Source organism: Salarias fasciatus, chromosome 15 (genome assembly GCF_902148845.1).
Source record: "Salarias fasciatus chromosome 15, fSalaFa1.1, whole genome shotgun sequence".
In the NCBI taxonomy this organism is placed as follows: domain Eukaryota; kingdom Metazoa; phylum Chordata; class Actinopteri; order Blenniiformes; family Blenniidae; genus Salarias; species Salarias fasciatus.
In genome coordinates, this window is record NC_043759.1 from 6,625,143 (window position 1) to 6,638,502 (window position 13,360).

Consider the following 13,360-nt stretch of genomic DNA (forward strand, 5'->3'; position numbering starts at 1 on the left):
CACGAATTTAATTTTTCTTTCAGTATTTCAATGAGCGATCTGCAACAATTAAAAGTCTAGAAGGCAGATCGGATTCTGCGTGACTCCGGTTGGAGCCTGATTCATATCGAGCCGAGATGTTAATATTTGTTCCTTTTTACAAGCTAAAGTAGCTTTTCTTTGTCTGCGCCGCTACGCGCAGGATCATCCGCTCGTCGCTCTCGTTCACCTTGGATTTACCTTCAATGTTCGAAAACACGCTGCGGAATTCGGCGCCACTGAAGCGGCTGTTAACTCCTGTCAGCCAAAGTTTATTAGACATAATAGTCTTTATTTTCACGCTGAAGAGGCGACCTTGAAGGAAAAATGAGCGATTTCAGCACGCAGCTGGAGAATAACCGAACCATTCATGCGCTGCAGAATGAGTGGGAGCGCGTCTCAAAAAGAAAAGGAGAGAGTCGGGGCATGTTTTGGTGGAGTGAACAAAAAGCGGCGGTGTTTCACGTGCTCGCGCTGCCGCCCGTCCGTCCGTACCTGGTAATAGTAGCGCAGCACCCAGCACAGGCCCTCCACGTAGGACTTGACCACCTTCTTCCTGAAGTCCTCGTCGCTCACGTCCACGTCGAACTTGGTCTTGTAGTATCGCTGCTTCCAGCCCTCCTCCCACAGCCTGAAAACACCCCGGATCATCAGTCCCGCTTCACTTTTCACAGAATCACTCGTCAGAAAACTTCCCACTGTAATGTTAATCGTCTGTTTATGTCTGGCAGCCTTTTGATGCTTCTGTCTTCATTTTCTTCCTTTTAAGCAAAAAAAATTCTCTCTTACTTTCAAGAAAACATGGGATGCTGCATGGGTGTCAAACTTAAGGCCCGTGGGCCAAAACTGGCCCGCATGAGGCCCAAATCCGGGACGCCAAACCACCAGGCAAATGGTTAAAAAAAAAATATATATATATATTAAAAGAAAATAGATTTCTTTCAGCAAATGTTTTAAGTGTAGCAACGCCACAGCAGAGACCTGAGCTGAGACAGAGACGCCGCCATGAAAGGCAATAAAAGCAGGTAAAATCTATTGTTTAATGAAGGAAGTTTGTTCCACAGGAGCCAAATCTGCTTCACCTTTGCTCTGAGACTGAGAACATTTAATAAACCTCCTCCTGAGGACCTCAGAGGTCTGGATGGTTCATATTCTGCAAATAAACCTGAGCCGTGTTGAGCCGCCTGAGACCATTCAAAGCTTGATAGACCAGACAGCAGGTTTGGAAGGGGAGATATAGAGATGAAAATATATTAAGAAATAGCGAGCTCTGGGAACAGATCGATAGAATTTGAGCTTTCTGAAGTCTCCATAACGGCTGATTCAAGTGAAACCAGTTTAAAAATGACCAAACTGCACAGAAAACAAGCTTCTCCGTGACTCCTACTGCTTCCTCATCTGGATTGTTCGGTGTCCCTCCATCTGGCACTCCAGCTTCCGTCAACTGCGAGTGTGTGGCTAAGTTTTGATACCGTACTGCTTTATTAACGCGGTAATCCGCCCGTTACAGACCCGGAGCAGCGAATCCATCACTAATAACTGGATCACGACTGTTGTCGGTAAACGGAAACGGCGCCGAGACGAGCCGCGCTCGGGACGCTCCTCTGTTTGTCTGCGCGCTGGAAACAAACCCGCAGGAACAGTTTAATGGCTTTGACTTCTTGGTAGATTTGGGGCGCTGTGCACACATAATCAAGGCCGTCCGGCATCTGCGTGGCGGATCCTCGGAGGAGCCCGCCGGGAGCGCCGGCTCCGGGGGGGAAAGCCGCCATGAATACCAATTTAGCGGCGTGGATTTAGCGGCTCTGACGAGTGCGTCACAGAGGAATTTACTCCAACGCTCCTGCTTTCCATATTAATCACGTGCAGCAGGGAAAGTGGGAGCCGGTGTGTGTGTGTGTGTGTGTGTGTGTGTGTGTGTGTGTGTGTGTGTGTGTAAAGTGGCAGAGAGTTAAACAGCTTGCGCTGCAGCACAGTGGCATTAATGAGTACATCTCTCCAGTTCTGTTTGTTATCTGTACACACTCATTATGGACGCAGTTTTCCTCACACACACACACACCGTTGATTTAAAGCGGACCTTATTTCTCAGTAGATAAAACTAAAAGAAGCTTTGTCTGCTCAAAGAGCACTGTTAATGATTCTAAACAAGCTCAACCGGCAGCAGCTGAAGAGTAACAGCAGTGAGACGGAAACAATTCACTTTCAGTCCCGAAGAGGCTGAATTTTCTTTTACGAGATGTGACGCGACTCAAAGAGTAGTGACAGTCGGAGGAGGTTCTGCTCACTGAAAAGGTGAATAGTCTTCCACGTCTGGAAGAATCGAAAGATGGACGAATGAATACATAGATGAACTGATAAATTAGCGCATGGATAAAAGGGAAGACTGATAAATGTATAGATATATGAAAGATGAATGACTGACGCACTGATGGTGAAATGGATGAATAAGCTAACTTCACCTTATACTGGATAATACTTGAGCTCGGATCAAATGCTGATTCTTGTAGCTCTTGTATTATTGGAGATATCTACTTTTTTCACCATGAGATAATGGAATTAAACTCACCTTGGAAGCTGTTCTTAATACAATAAAAGTCTATTTTGACGTTGTTATACAATGGATGACTTGATCATCCACGGCTGTATTTTTACCCTCAGCTTGATAAACAGAATGAATACATTATCAGCTCAAACTATGGCGTGGATTATTCCTGAAATCGCAGCAATACCAGACTGTTCGTCGCCTCAAATCACTTTAGGCTCGTTGTGTCAAACACTGTAGTTTAACGGCCACATACAACTCAATTTCATACTGGGTGGCAAAAATAACGCCAATAATAACCTTTACATTTAAACTTTAGAAGAGATTTCTTCTGCGTTGTGGTTCGGCGTCAACATGATGAGAATGTCTGTTTTCACAAACAAGAAACAATTCCGACCAAAAATGACGACAATCTGAACAGAAAGCCCAAATTTAATGAAGCAAACTATGGTGACGTGTCCAAAAACCTCTCACGTTGCTGCTGCATTATGGGAGTTTTTTTTTAAACATTATCCCTGCTAGCATGGCTTTGAGGCTAATGCTAGCTAGCTAGCATTCATGGCAGCATCTCTGCTATCTCAGCTCAGGCCTCAGTGTTGTGTTGTGTCTACTTTTAAGAAAACCACTGTTTTCTTTGAAACCCCCACCACTCACCTGGCGGTGTGGTGGGCCAGATTGGAGCCTCCTGCAGGGCCGTTTTGGCCCAGGGGCCTCATGTTTGACACCCCTGCAGCTCTGCGAGCGTTTACCTGACGTTGTCTTCGGGCTCCGGCTCGCTGTCGCTGTCTTCTGCTTTCCTCTTCACTCCCCGACCGTCTGGGCCGACACTGGGTCCTGCAGAGGACTGGACAGCACACGACACACACACAGCACACACACACACACACACACACACACGCGCCAAAATGAGGTTTTAACCAGAGCACCAGCTGTTTTTCAAGAGTTTTAGCTCAGGTTATTTAATTGGTTTCCACAACATTAGATTAAAAAAGAAAATGTGAGTGAACAAACACTTGACTACTGAGTCATTAGTCAATAAACCTGCGACTTTTCCGCCGAAACAAATGCCACATGTGCCCGACGGGCTCATTTCTCTGAACAGCGGTGCTCGGCTGGAGTGTTCACATCGACAACAAGCTGCGAAAAGCCTTCGGACAATGCGCCGCCTGCGACGGCAAACCGCTTCAAATTCGCTCGGTGAAAAGACGCAACGCGCTTGAAAGAGACTGCGTGGGGCCGGAAAGTGACGCGGGGGGACTTTCAAATGTTTACAATCATCAGCTGACTACGCAACGATCTCAACAAAAGAAGTCTCAAAGAGTGAAAAAGGAAAACAAAAACCTTCTCCTGTAGCTGTTGCATCATGGGTGTTTGTGCAAACTCCCCCTTTTGTTTTAGAGCATTTGAACATTAAGCGGCATCTCTATCCTTAAAAAAGAAATAGTTTTCACATAAATCATAATGTTCAAAAATAAAATCAAATATCCTTCAACAGCTCCGCTGAGTTGAAATTTCCCACGTGAATAGCTCTTTCATCGCCCTTCAAAGGGTTAAAAAAAAAAAGTGGAATGTAAGGAAAATGTTATTAAGTAGAGGAGAGCTGGTAACCAAACCTCAGCTGAAGCTGTGGCATATTTCTGTACATCTATATGTTTGAAGGACGCTGGTGCGGCGAGGCGAAACCCTCGCTACCTTTTCTGCTCAGCCTTCCCGTTCCCTTTGTGCTCCTTTCATTCATGTGCTAATGTATGGATGGATTTTAACCCGTCGCAAGGGCAGGAAATTCACCGGCTCGAGAGACACTTCAAACGGGAGCGCGTCCGTGAACCCGGCTCCCGTGCTCGCCGGCGACCGACGTGCAAAACGCAAACGTGTCGGCGTGGACGGAACGACGCGGCGATTCAAAACACGCGAGGCCAGTTTCAGCTCCGCGCCGTGCGGACACCCCTGGAGGAAACAGACTGAATGTACTGCAAATAAACCCAAAGCGACGACCTCCGGGAGACTGCAGGGAGCAGAACGCCTCGTACTCCAGCTCCTGGCTTGACAGGGCTCTGAATACACGCCGTATTTACAGGGGCTGTGTTTAAAGCGGCTGAATGTGAACGGTGCTAAATCCCGACGGCCTTCTGAGTGACTTCCTTCGCGTTGACTTGTCTTAATTAAACTCTTTTCTCTGTAGTTAGATGCCGGGAAAATCCATGTTTAGTGAAGGATGAGGGAGAGTTTCTCTGTTTCGGTTTGTGCTGTCTTCCTTCTTTCAGCTGATTGCAGCTTAATGCATGTTTTCTAACCACTTGATCAAAGTTTGGGTCACAGAAGGCTAAACTCTCATTTGTGACCCACCCATGGTGCACAAACACACACACACACACACACACACACACCGTTTAACAAACAGCGCAGGGGTCAACACTGGCACATCCTTTCAAGGCTTAATTACAAACAAAAAGGACATTAACAATACATTCTGGTGGATATTGTGTGTGTGTGTGTGTGTGTGTGTGTGTGTTTTTTCTTAAAAAGTGTGTGAAATGCCGTCGCTTTAGTGTCCTCCTATATTTGCGTGTAAAAGATTTCCCAGAACTCACATTCCCTCCGTTCTTCATCATGGCTTTCAGGGACTGAGCAGCATCCTGGAGAGAAGAAAAGCACAAACGACATTTAACAGAGCTTCACGACGACCGCCGGACCCCGAGAGGGAACAAATAAAACACTAATACAGTCGAAAACACACACATCGCACAGTGAGACATGCTCACAGCTTTTTTGTCTGATGTCGGGGCCGATATGCAAACTGTCACTCTGCTGAGTAATCTCACCATTACCAGACTAGACAAAAATACATTTTATCCTGTAGGAAACTGTGTTTATTTCCCTTTTAAATGATAATTTCTGCACCTGACAATGGCCGAAGAAAACATGTCAATCTAAAATGAGTGAACATGAATCCACGGTTACCCGGTTGTGCTGCATCCGCATGTCGAAGGCCTGCTGCCGGGCGTTCTGCACGGCGTCCGGCCGGTCTCTTCTGCCCAGGGCGTGAGGGGCGAACTGGCCCGAGGTCAGGTAGGCGGGGCCCTGCTGCTCCGCCTGCAGGAACGCAGCACGACTCAAGTCAAAACGCCATCGCTTTTGTGTTTTTCGCTTCGGGAAAGTTTCGCGTTTACAACAAACACACCGAACGCTACGGAAATTCCACGTTCGGACTCTCCTAAAAAAAAAAAAAAAGTCGACATGACGCATGCACAGTGTGACAAACTGTTGTTCAAGTTGTTGGAGACTTACTCTCATCCTCCTTTTCTTCTCTTTGTTTCTCCTCTTGAAGTTCTCCTGCAGGACATCACAAAGGGCTTAAGACACACGTCTACGACTGACACGAGGTCCATGTTTCCAAAAAATATAGAAGCAAAATCTGCATAAACATGTTAAAATAATGAAGAAAAGGAACAGAATGATTACTGGAGCTACCAGATCATAAACAGTGATCATGTCAACGTCACGCTGTGATAAGATTCATCTGAACTCAAGATCAAATAACTGCAGATGTCTAATAACGACAAATCAGATCAACACAGAACTGATGCTCCGTTAGGATTATTATTCTGCTTTATAGTGGAGTTTATTTAACTGTCACATTTCTGGGGAGCTGGTAAACCAAGGGTGTCAAACATAAGGCCGGTGGGACAAAACTGGCCCGCAAGAGACACCAATCTGACCCAACAAGCAATTTGTAACATTTTCAAAGAAAAGGCCGTTCTGAAGTTTCCGGTGAGAAGAGCGCTGAATGTTTCACCTCGTCCTCTTTGCGTTTCTTGAAGATGTTGTCCTCGGCCACGCCCACAGCCTGCATGATCATCTCCACCCGATCCAGCTTGACGTAGCCGTTCTCCGTCAGGTAACCCTGCGGAGAGACGCGGGACGCGTCAGACAGCGGCTCAGCGAACCTCCCATGTGAGAACGTGCTGATGGACGTTCCGGGTCTTTCTACATGTGGTGCTCGGATAACAGACGATACTCACTCCTGTTTTGTGCACAACGTCTTTGTAGATGTTAACCAGTCGATCGATCGCTCCTTCTCTGCAGTTCAAAAACAGATTTTAAAAGTGAATTAGTGAATGAGGACTGTTTTTTTTTTAAGGTCACAAACCACCGAAGAGTCTTGATTCACCCTTTGTATTGAGAACAGTTTTGTGAAGGGGTGAGTGATGGAGGTTAAAGTTTACACCGAAAGAAAACGTTCTTCAAGCCATCCTTTTTCTGAGACACTTTCATAAAAACAAAGCCTCCCAATGAAATGAGTTTTTTTCCTTTCACTAATTCCATGCATTGAACTTAATAAGTGAAATTAAAGAGAAAACAAGAGAAGATCATAGAGGGGTTATTACTTGTCTCTCAAGGAATTTACACCATATTGAAAATCATTTTTAAGACTTAATCCAGTCGTTATGAAGCTATCTGAAGTGCCAAATAAATCCTGACATCTGTTGGATGTGCGGCGGCGCTCTCTAATATGAGTCAGTAACATCCGGCGGCGGGCCGAGGCGGAGGTCGGGCTGACCTGATCTCCAAGGACGGAAGATGAGGCAGGAAGTCGTTTCCCACGAAGAAGCACATGAAGACCCAGTCGTCGACGCTCCTCTCGAAGTCGAACGGGAACGGCAGGCTGGCCATGGTCAGCTCCCGGGCCAAGTACTGAAAGTACAGAGTTCAGGGAATTTATCAATGAAAACACAGGGAGGTTTCAGCTTAAACAACAATTCACCTGGAAATAAATTACACACAGAGTGAACAACATCTACAAAACATTTTGATTAAAATTTGGGAGAACTGACAGCAGGTTTGCACATTTCAAGCTGTGACTTAAAGAGGCGAACAGGATGAACTGACCTCCCGCAGGACGCACAGCCGGATGAAAATGAACTCCTGCTCCGACGTCGGCATCGTGTCTGCAAACTCGTCGTGCTGAAGGGGAAAACGGAAGCAGGCCAGTGGCTTAAACTCAGTTATTACCAACTGTTGGTACAGAGAGCATGCTTAAAGTACTCCATGTCTACAAAAGAGATGAAAAAGTCAAAATACATTGAGATTACAAGCATCTTATTGGAAGCTGATTGATTACAGAGAAAACAATGAGTTGTTCTATTTCAAACATGCACAGAAAATCCCACACATAAAAGTCAGAGGTCGCAGTGGTGAAACTATATGAGTGAAGCAACGGCGCTCACCTCCCCCTTCTTCTCCCGCGCCACCCCCTGGCACTCTTTGATCTCGTGGCCGACCTGTCCGCAGAGGGCGCAGGGTCGGGGCTTGTTGGGCTTGAACTCCTCTCTGATGATGGTGAAGTTGGGCTCGTGTGTGGCCAGGCCCAGCATGATCAGATCGGCTGAGACACACAGGGAGGCACGTCCCGTCACTTCTTTAGCTCTTCACACTTTACCTGTCAATCAGGTGGCTATCCAAATACCTTGACTGTTGTCAGTAATTATAGGGACAAATATATCACAGTTCACACACAAATGAATCTTTCAAAAGTCATAAAACATGATGCGACTGGAAAAAATGGTCACTGAATCTAAAATGCTATTTGGAAGATTAATGCAACAACATTCTGGGAACTCATGAAATCCAATGTCTCTGTGTCATTCTGGATGAAGTAAGCTGGAAATCTCACATTACTCATGTAGAAAACTAACTTTCACTTGGGAAGGCAAAATGCTTTCTGTAGCACAGTTCGCTTGACATTCGCGGCGACGGCTACCAACGTTTTCTATATTCACTGTAGAACAGGGACAGACGGATCGCTGAACACCGGCTACAGAGATCACACTAATCCACCATTCTTACAGTCAAAAGTGCTGAAGCTCACTGATCTGGTCCGCTTTCTAACTTTTGAAATCATGTAAAAGAGAGGAGGGGTTTAAATTAAGGAGGGAATTACATTTTAAACATCTCTGTACACACACACACACCAACGGTGTTCACTGGGTACAGGGAACAGGGAAGGGCAGAATGTGCCCGAGGTGTTTTTTATTTAATTTCTACATTCTGTTTATTCAATTGCTGGTTTCTCCTTTGCTTTGTGTTGATGGTAGGTAACTGGAGATGGGAAGGGCGTTCAGAAGCTTGAGGTTCTTGCTGCACCTTTTCAAGCATACTAAGTTTTCATTCGATGTGTTTTTATGTTTGAAATAAAATAAAACAAAGGTGAGTAACTATATTTTTTAAAAGCTTCTTAATTCAACAAACCTTGCAAAATTGCACTGAAGAAATAAAGAACTCATTTATTTGTCACAGTCTTGGCGATGAATCAACAACAAGCAGCGGCTTTAACTTCTCTGACAGGAAATTATTTCCGAAGATGATTTGCGAAGTTTGACGAAGTCAGCAGCTCAAAATGGAGAGCGAAGGGTTGAGGAGGCGGATTTAAGACTTACCGTCGGCTCCGCACAGGCAGTGGTGTGTGTTGGGGTCATGGTTGGGCTGAGCTGTCAAAATAAAAGCACAAACAGTGAGTCAACATGACATCTGAACACCGTGTTCACTGAAGGTTTACACTTGAGCATGCTGAGGATCAAAGAGTCAACAAGACACTCAGTTTGACTGCATTTCATTTCTCTCTGTCAGACTGATGACGTTCTAGTTTAGTGCTCTGCGTTTCCAGACCAGACAGAACAAGGCCGGGCAGCTAAGACTCCTTGTGTCAGTCCAGGAGAAAGCTGCAGTTTGACAGAGGTATGAAGCAAAAGAGAGGAGGGATTTTCATGTTTCAGAGTTTTGCTGACAGTTGTTGGGATTTGTGGCCAAGAAAATCATTATCTGAGGCATCAGATCATTACTTTTACTCTCCGCTTTCTTCATTTGCATCATGATTTATTGGAAAAACTTGCAAGAAATATGACATACTCAGAAAGAAAACAAATTGAAATCTGATCTGAGTGACGTCCTGTAACACTTCCCACACAAAATGAATGTTTTGCCGTTTCGGTGTGTGTGTATGTGACAGTCTCGTAAGAAACCGTACCCCTCTGTCTCCTGATGAAGTCCATGATCTTGTGTTCACCTTCACCTGGGACGCTGGCGTCGGACAGAAGCACCTGCAGACAGGAACCATCAGCCACTGGGAACATTAGACATGGAAGCTGGAGCATGTGGAACACTCACGGTGACGTTCTTCCAGCCGGGGTCGTTGCTGAGTCTCTCGGCCACGTAGTATCGAAGACAGTGTGCCAGGTTGTCCATGAACTCTGTTCCCTAGAAATACAATCAGGCCACTGAAAGACACATCCTGTGGAACTACAGACTAGAGCTGAACGATATGGGCAAAATTTCATATCTCAATATCCATGCCAGATATCTCGATATCGATACGATATATTACAATGAATTCAGTGAAAGTTAAGCATTTTTCAGAAAAATAAAAACATCATAATACAAAAGGATGTAAAAAAAATGCAGTTTTATTTATGAGAACTCACTGCCACTACCACCAAACTCGTGTGTGCAGATTCTGCTACCGCCCTCTGCCATCAGCTGTCAACCAGTAAACGAGGTTTGTGGTTGGCTGGCCTTACCTGTGCATGGGCAAGCTTAAATGCAGGGCAAGCAGGGGAAATCTTGATATCGTTGATTTTGAGAAATTAATGTCCTGAATGTTCATATCCCGATATCGATATGATAACGATATATCGTTCAGCCCTACTACAGACCTTCACATAAACACACAAGACTGTCAAACAGACTTACTGGTGTGATACAGTTGCTGTCAAATCTCTCTTTGATCTCCTCAGCGGGAAGATACCCTCCTGCAAAGGGAAGAAAAAAAAAATCAAAAACTGAAGTGTGTTTGTCTGAGTATAGGAGCTCTAATCAAAGTAAATTATAAAATTGAAAAAACACAGTCCAACAGCTCCCATTGGCCACTTCTCTTCACTCTGAAACACTTCGAAGGAATCAAAAACAAAATTGTATAAAGACCACTTTCTACCTGAACTGTGACTCTATCTTTCTATGAACTCTCTCATGGACTAGCACAGTGTAAAAATGTTCTGAGGGGGCTGCCGCACCACACATGCCAGGAAAGTGGCTGAAAACAATCATGTTATACAGGGGAATAAATACTCTTCAGGAAGGGGGAGATGTATTTTCTTGAGATACTTGTTAAAAACAAGCAGCAGGAACTGTGAGGGAGTGTGTCACTCTGTTCTCACGGCATGAAGAGGGAGAGCAGGTTTTCTTTTAATGGAACTTGGGCAAGGGTGTCAAATATAAGGCCCGAGGGCCAAAACTGGCCTGCAAAAGGCTCTGATTCAACAAACCACCGACAAAATTGTAGATTTTTTAAGTACTGATTTATTTTTTTTTTCCGGTAAAGAAATGTCTTGACAGTAGCAGACAACACTGAGATGTAAACTGAGATATCAGTGATGCTGCCATGTAAGCTCCAACACTAACATTCACCTCAAAGCCATGATCTCAGGGAGAGTTTGTATAAGCACCCATAATGCAACAGCTGTAGGAGAGGGTTTGTTGGACATTTCACTAAATTTTGCAAAAAAAAGTTTCATTATATTGACAGTGCCGTCATTTATAGACATTTTCATTATGTAAGATCTGCACGACAACAAAGGAAAACTTTAAAATTGATGTTTAAAGGTTATTATGGAACTATTCCACAAGTCAAGATGAAATTGGGCTGTATGTGGCCCCTGAACTAAAATGTGTTTGACACTCCCGACCCACAGCGTTAAACAGCACACACCTCTCTGTATGATCTCCTCTCTCATGCGGTGCTTCTCTTCTGCGAGCTCCACTCCTTCTTTGGATGCGCGAAACCGTCGAGAGCGCTGCTGGTTCATTTTGGCACGTGGGGCCTGGGCAGAGTTTAAAAGGAAAAGAAAGCTTTAAGTCTCAGTTAAAACCAGTGGATTGGTCTGAGGAAAACTGGTTTAGAGTCACTGAAAACACATACGTCACAACATGGACCTTCCTCCAAAGTGCCTTGAAAGAGAGACCTTTTTTTTTTCTGAATACACATATCTATCATTAAATAGTTGATAGAAGAAACACGGGAAAACACACACTGATGGTTTACGGTAGAAAATGTCTTCTTGAAATGAAGATTGGTTTGAGTTCAAGGGAGCTTAATCATCAATGAGGGGAATCAGTAGCCAGAAGTAAATATTTGAAAAATGTATGATATACATCAAAAATAGGACACAATCCCAGAAACCATTCAGCGGCAAGAGTGAGCGTCATAAACAGAAAGGAAGAAAATGAAGAAAATATAAAACCTCTGTCTGTAGATAAATGTAAAAGTGCACAGCAGAAGAAATTAAGCCCATCAAAACTTCTTTTGTTTGAACATCTTTTTCAGACGTTGGCAAATTCACAGCCAGTAAATACTCCTCTGTAATATAACATGCATTAGGCCTGCATTTAGCGCTATTGTATAAGTCGTTTTCCATTATTTGATCCCACTGTTTAAAAATGCCATTGTGAGCGCCATCGAACCAGACTGAAGGCAAGAAAGCAGATACTCACCACTCCATCGATGGCCATGTACAGGACTCTCCTGGGCCGCACGATGTTGAACAGACGATCGATGTATTCAAAAATGGCGACCATCATTTCATCTTCATTTTTAGGGGCAGGTCTGGAGAGAGAGAGATTTGGCATTTCATCCCATCGTTCCAATGTTTTAAGCTAAAGTCCCAAGATTTACAATCCCCATGATCAGTCTCACATCAATGAAGACATTTTTTGATTGATTTTGGATATTTACTCACGGATGGCAGAAAACCTCTTTCAGCTCAATGACAGACAAAACTAAAGTTGAGATTCAAACCCAGAATCTCTTGTTTACTGGGTGGGAACGTTAACCAAACACTAACAAAGGCATGACTAACCAATGGACGTGGCTGCCATATGTAATTTGCTCTATCCACCTACTGGGAGCAGTTTGAGGTCCAGTGTTTTGCTCAAGACACTTTCCCTTTGAAGGGATGATGTGAACAGTTATAAAAACATCTTTACATGATTTAGAAATTTTAAAACAATGAACTTCAATAAATTCCCAGTCTTACTTGTCTTCTGGGTGAGTACAGGGATGAATGATCCCATTCATGTCCAAGTACAAATTGTCAAACTCCACCTCGTTGGGATTTGGTTTGGTCGTATCGACAGGAATACGAACTCCATTACACTCTTTGCCCTGTAAGGATAGGAACCAGCACGCATTAACATCAATTCGTCTTAACATAAACAGCCTCGTTGTCTGACGAAATCTTTAAAAAAACAAAAACAAAAATAAAACCGTCAGTCAGATCGACGGGCGATGCTAAGCTAACGTACCTTCTCCTCAACACAATGCACAATAATTGACGGATATTTGCGGCTCAGCCAACGGAAAAACGCCGGGACTCCCATCTCCGGTGAACGTTCGTCTGTCTGTCAGCTTGATAAAACAGTGTTAAGTCGATACAAACGGTTAAAAGAGCAGAACTAAAAGAAGACGTGGGCTGTGGAGGAGAAAAACACTCCAGCTACATGCCGCTCCGGGTCGCCATTATTTTGTGAAGACTTCCGGTTCAGTTCGGCTTTTTCCGGAGCTTTCCGAAAGGGGATCCCTACAACACAGCGACACTACAGTCCTGGAGCGGTACTACAATCATCCAAACTTTAATTTGCAGTTTTTTTTAATTAAAATTAAAAAAAAGAAATACATAGAAAATGAAAAAGTGCAAAATGAAGTTAACGCTCACCCTGACTCCATGTAAAGCTGGATATAATTATGAA

The 13,360-nt window shown here is 44.2% G+C and overlaps 1 protein-coding gene across 1 annotated transcript in view; it reads right to left on the bottom strand.

The window, feature by feature from the left end:
• The window catches only part of xrn2 (5'-3' exoribonuclease 2), a 37,579-nt gene extending 24,458 nt beyond the window's left edge, over positions 1-13,121 (bottom strand). Inside the window, 18 exon segments of the mRNA XM_030109854.1 lie at positions 514-649; positions 3,313-3,407; positions 5,155-5,199; positions 5,525-5,656; positions 5,852-5,896; positions 6,360-6,467; positions 6,586-6,643; positions 7,125-7,258; positions 7,454-7,528; positions 7,792-7,949; positions 9,001-9,051; positions 9,588-9,660; positions 9,728-9,817; positions 10,310-10,368; positions 11,325-11,436; positions 12,107-12,218; positions 12,649-12,776; positions 12,917-13,121. Coding sequence (XP_029965714.1) covers positions 514-649; positions 3,313-3,407; positions 5,155-5,199; positions 5,525-5,656; positions 5,852-5,896; positions 6,360-6,467; positions 6,586-6,643; positions 7,125-7,258; positions 7,454-7,528; positions 7,792-7,949; positions 9,001-9,051; positions 9,588-9,660; positions 9,728-9,817; positions 10,310-10,368; positions 11,325-11,436; positions 12,107-12,218; positions 12,649-12,776; positions 12,917-12,991 — 1,686 coding nt within the window. The 5' untranslated portion in view covers positions 12,992-13,121.
• Between the last annotated feature and the right edge of the window lie 239 nt (positions 13,122-13,360).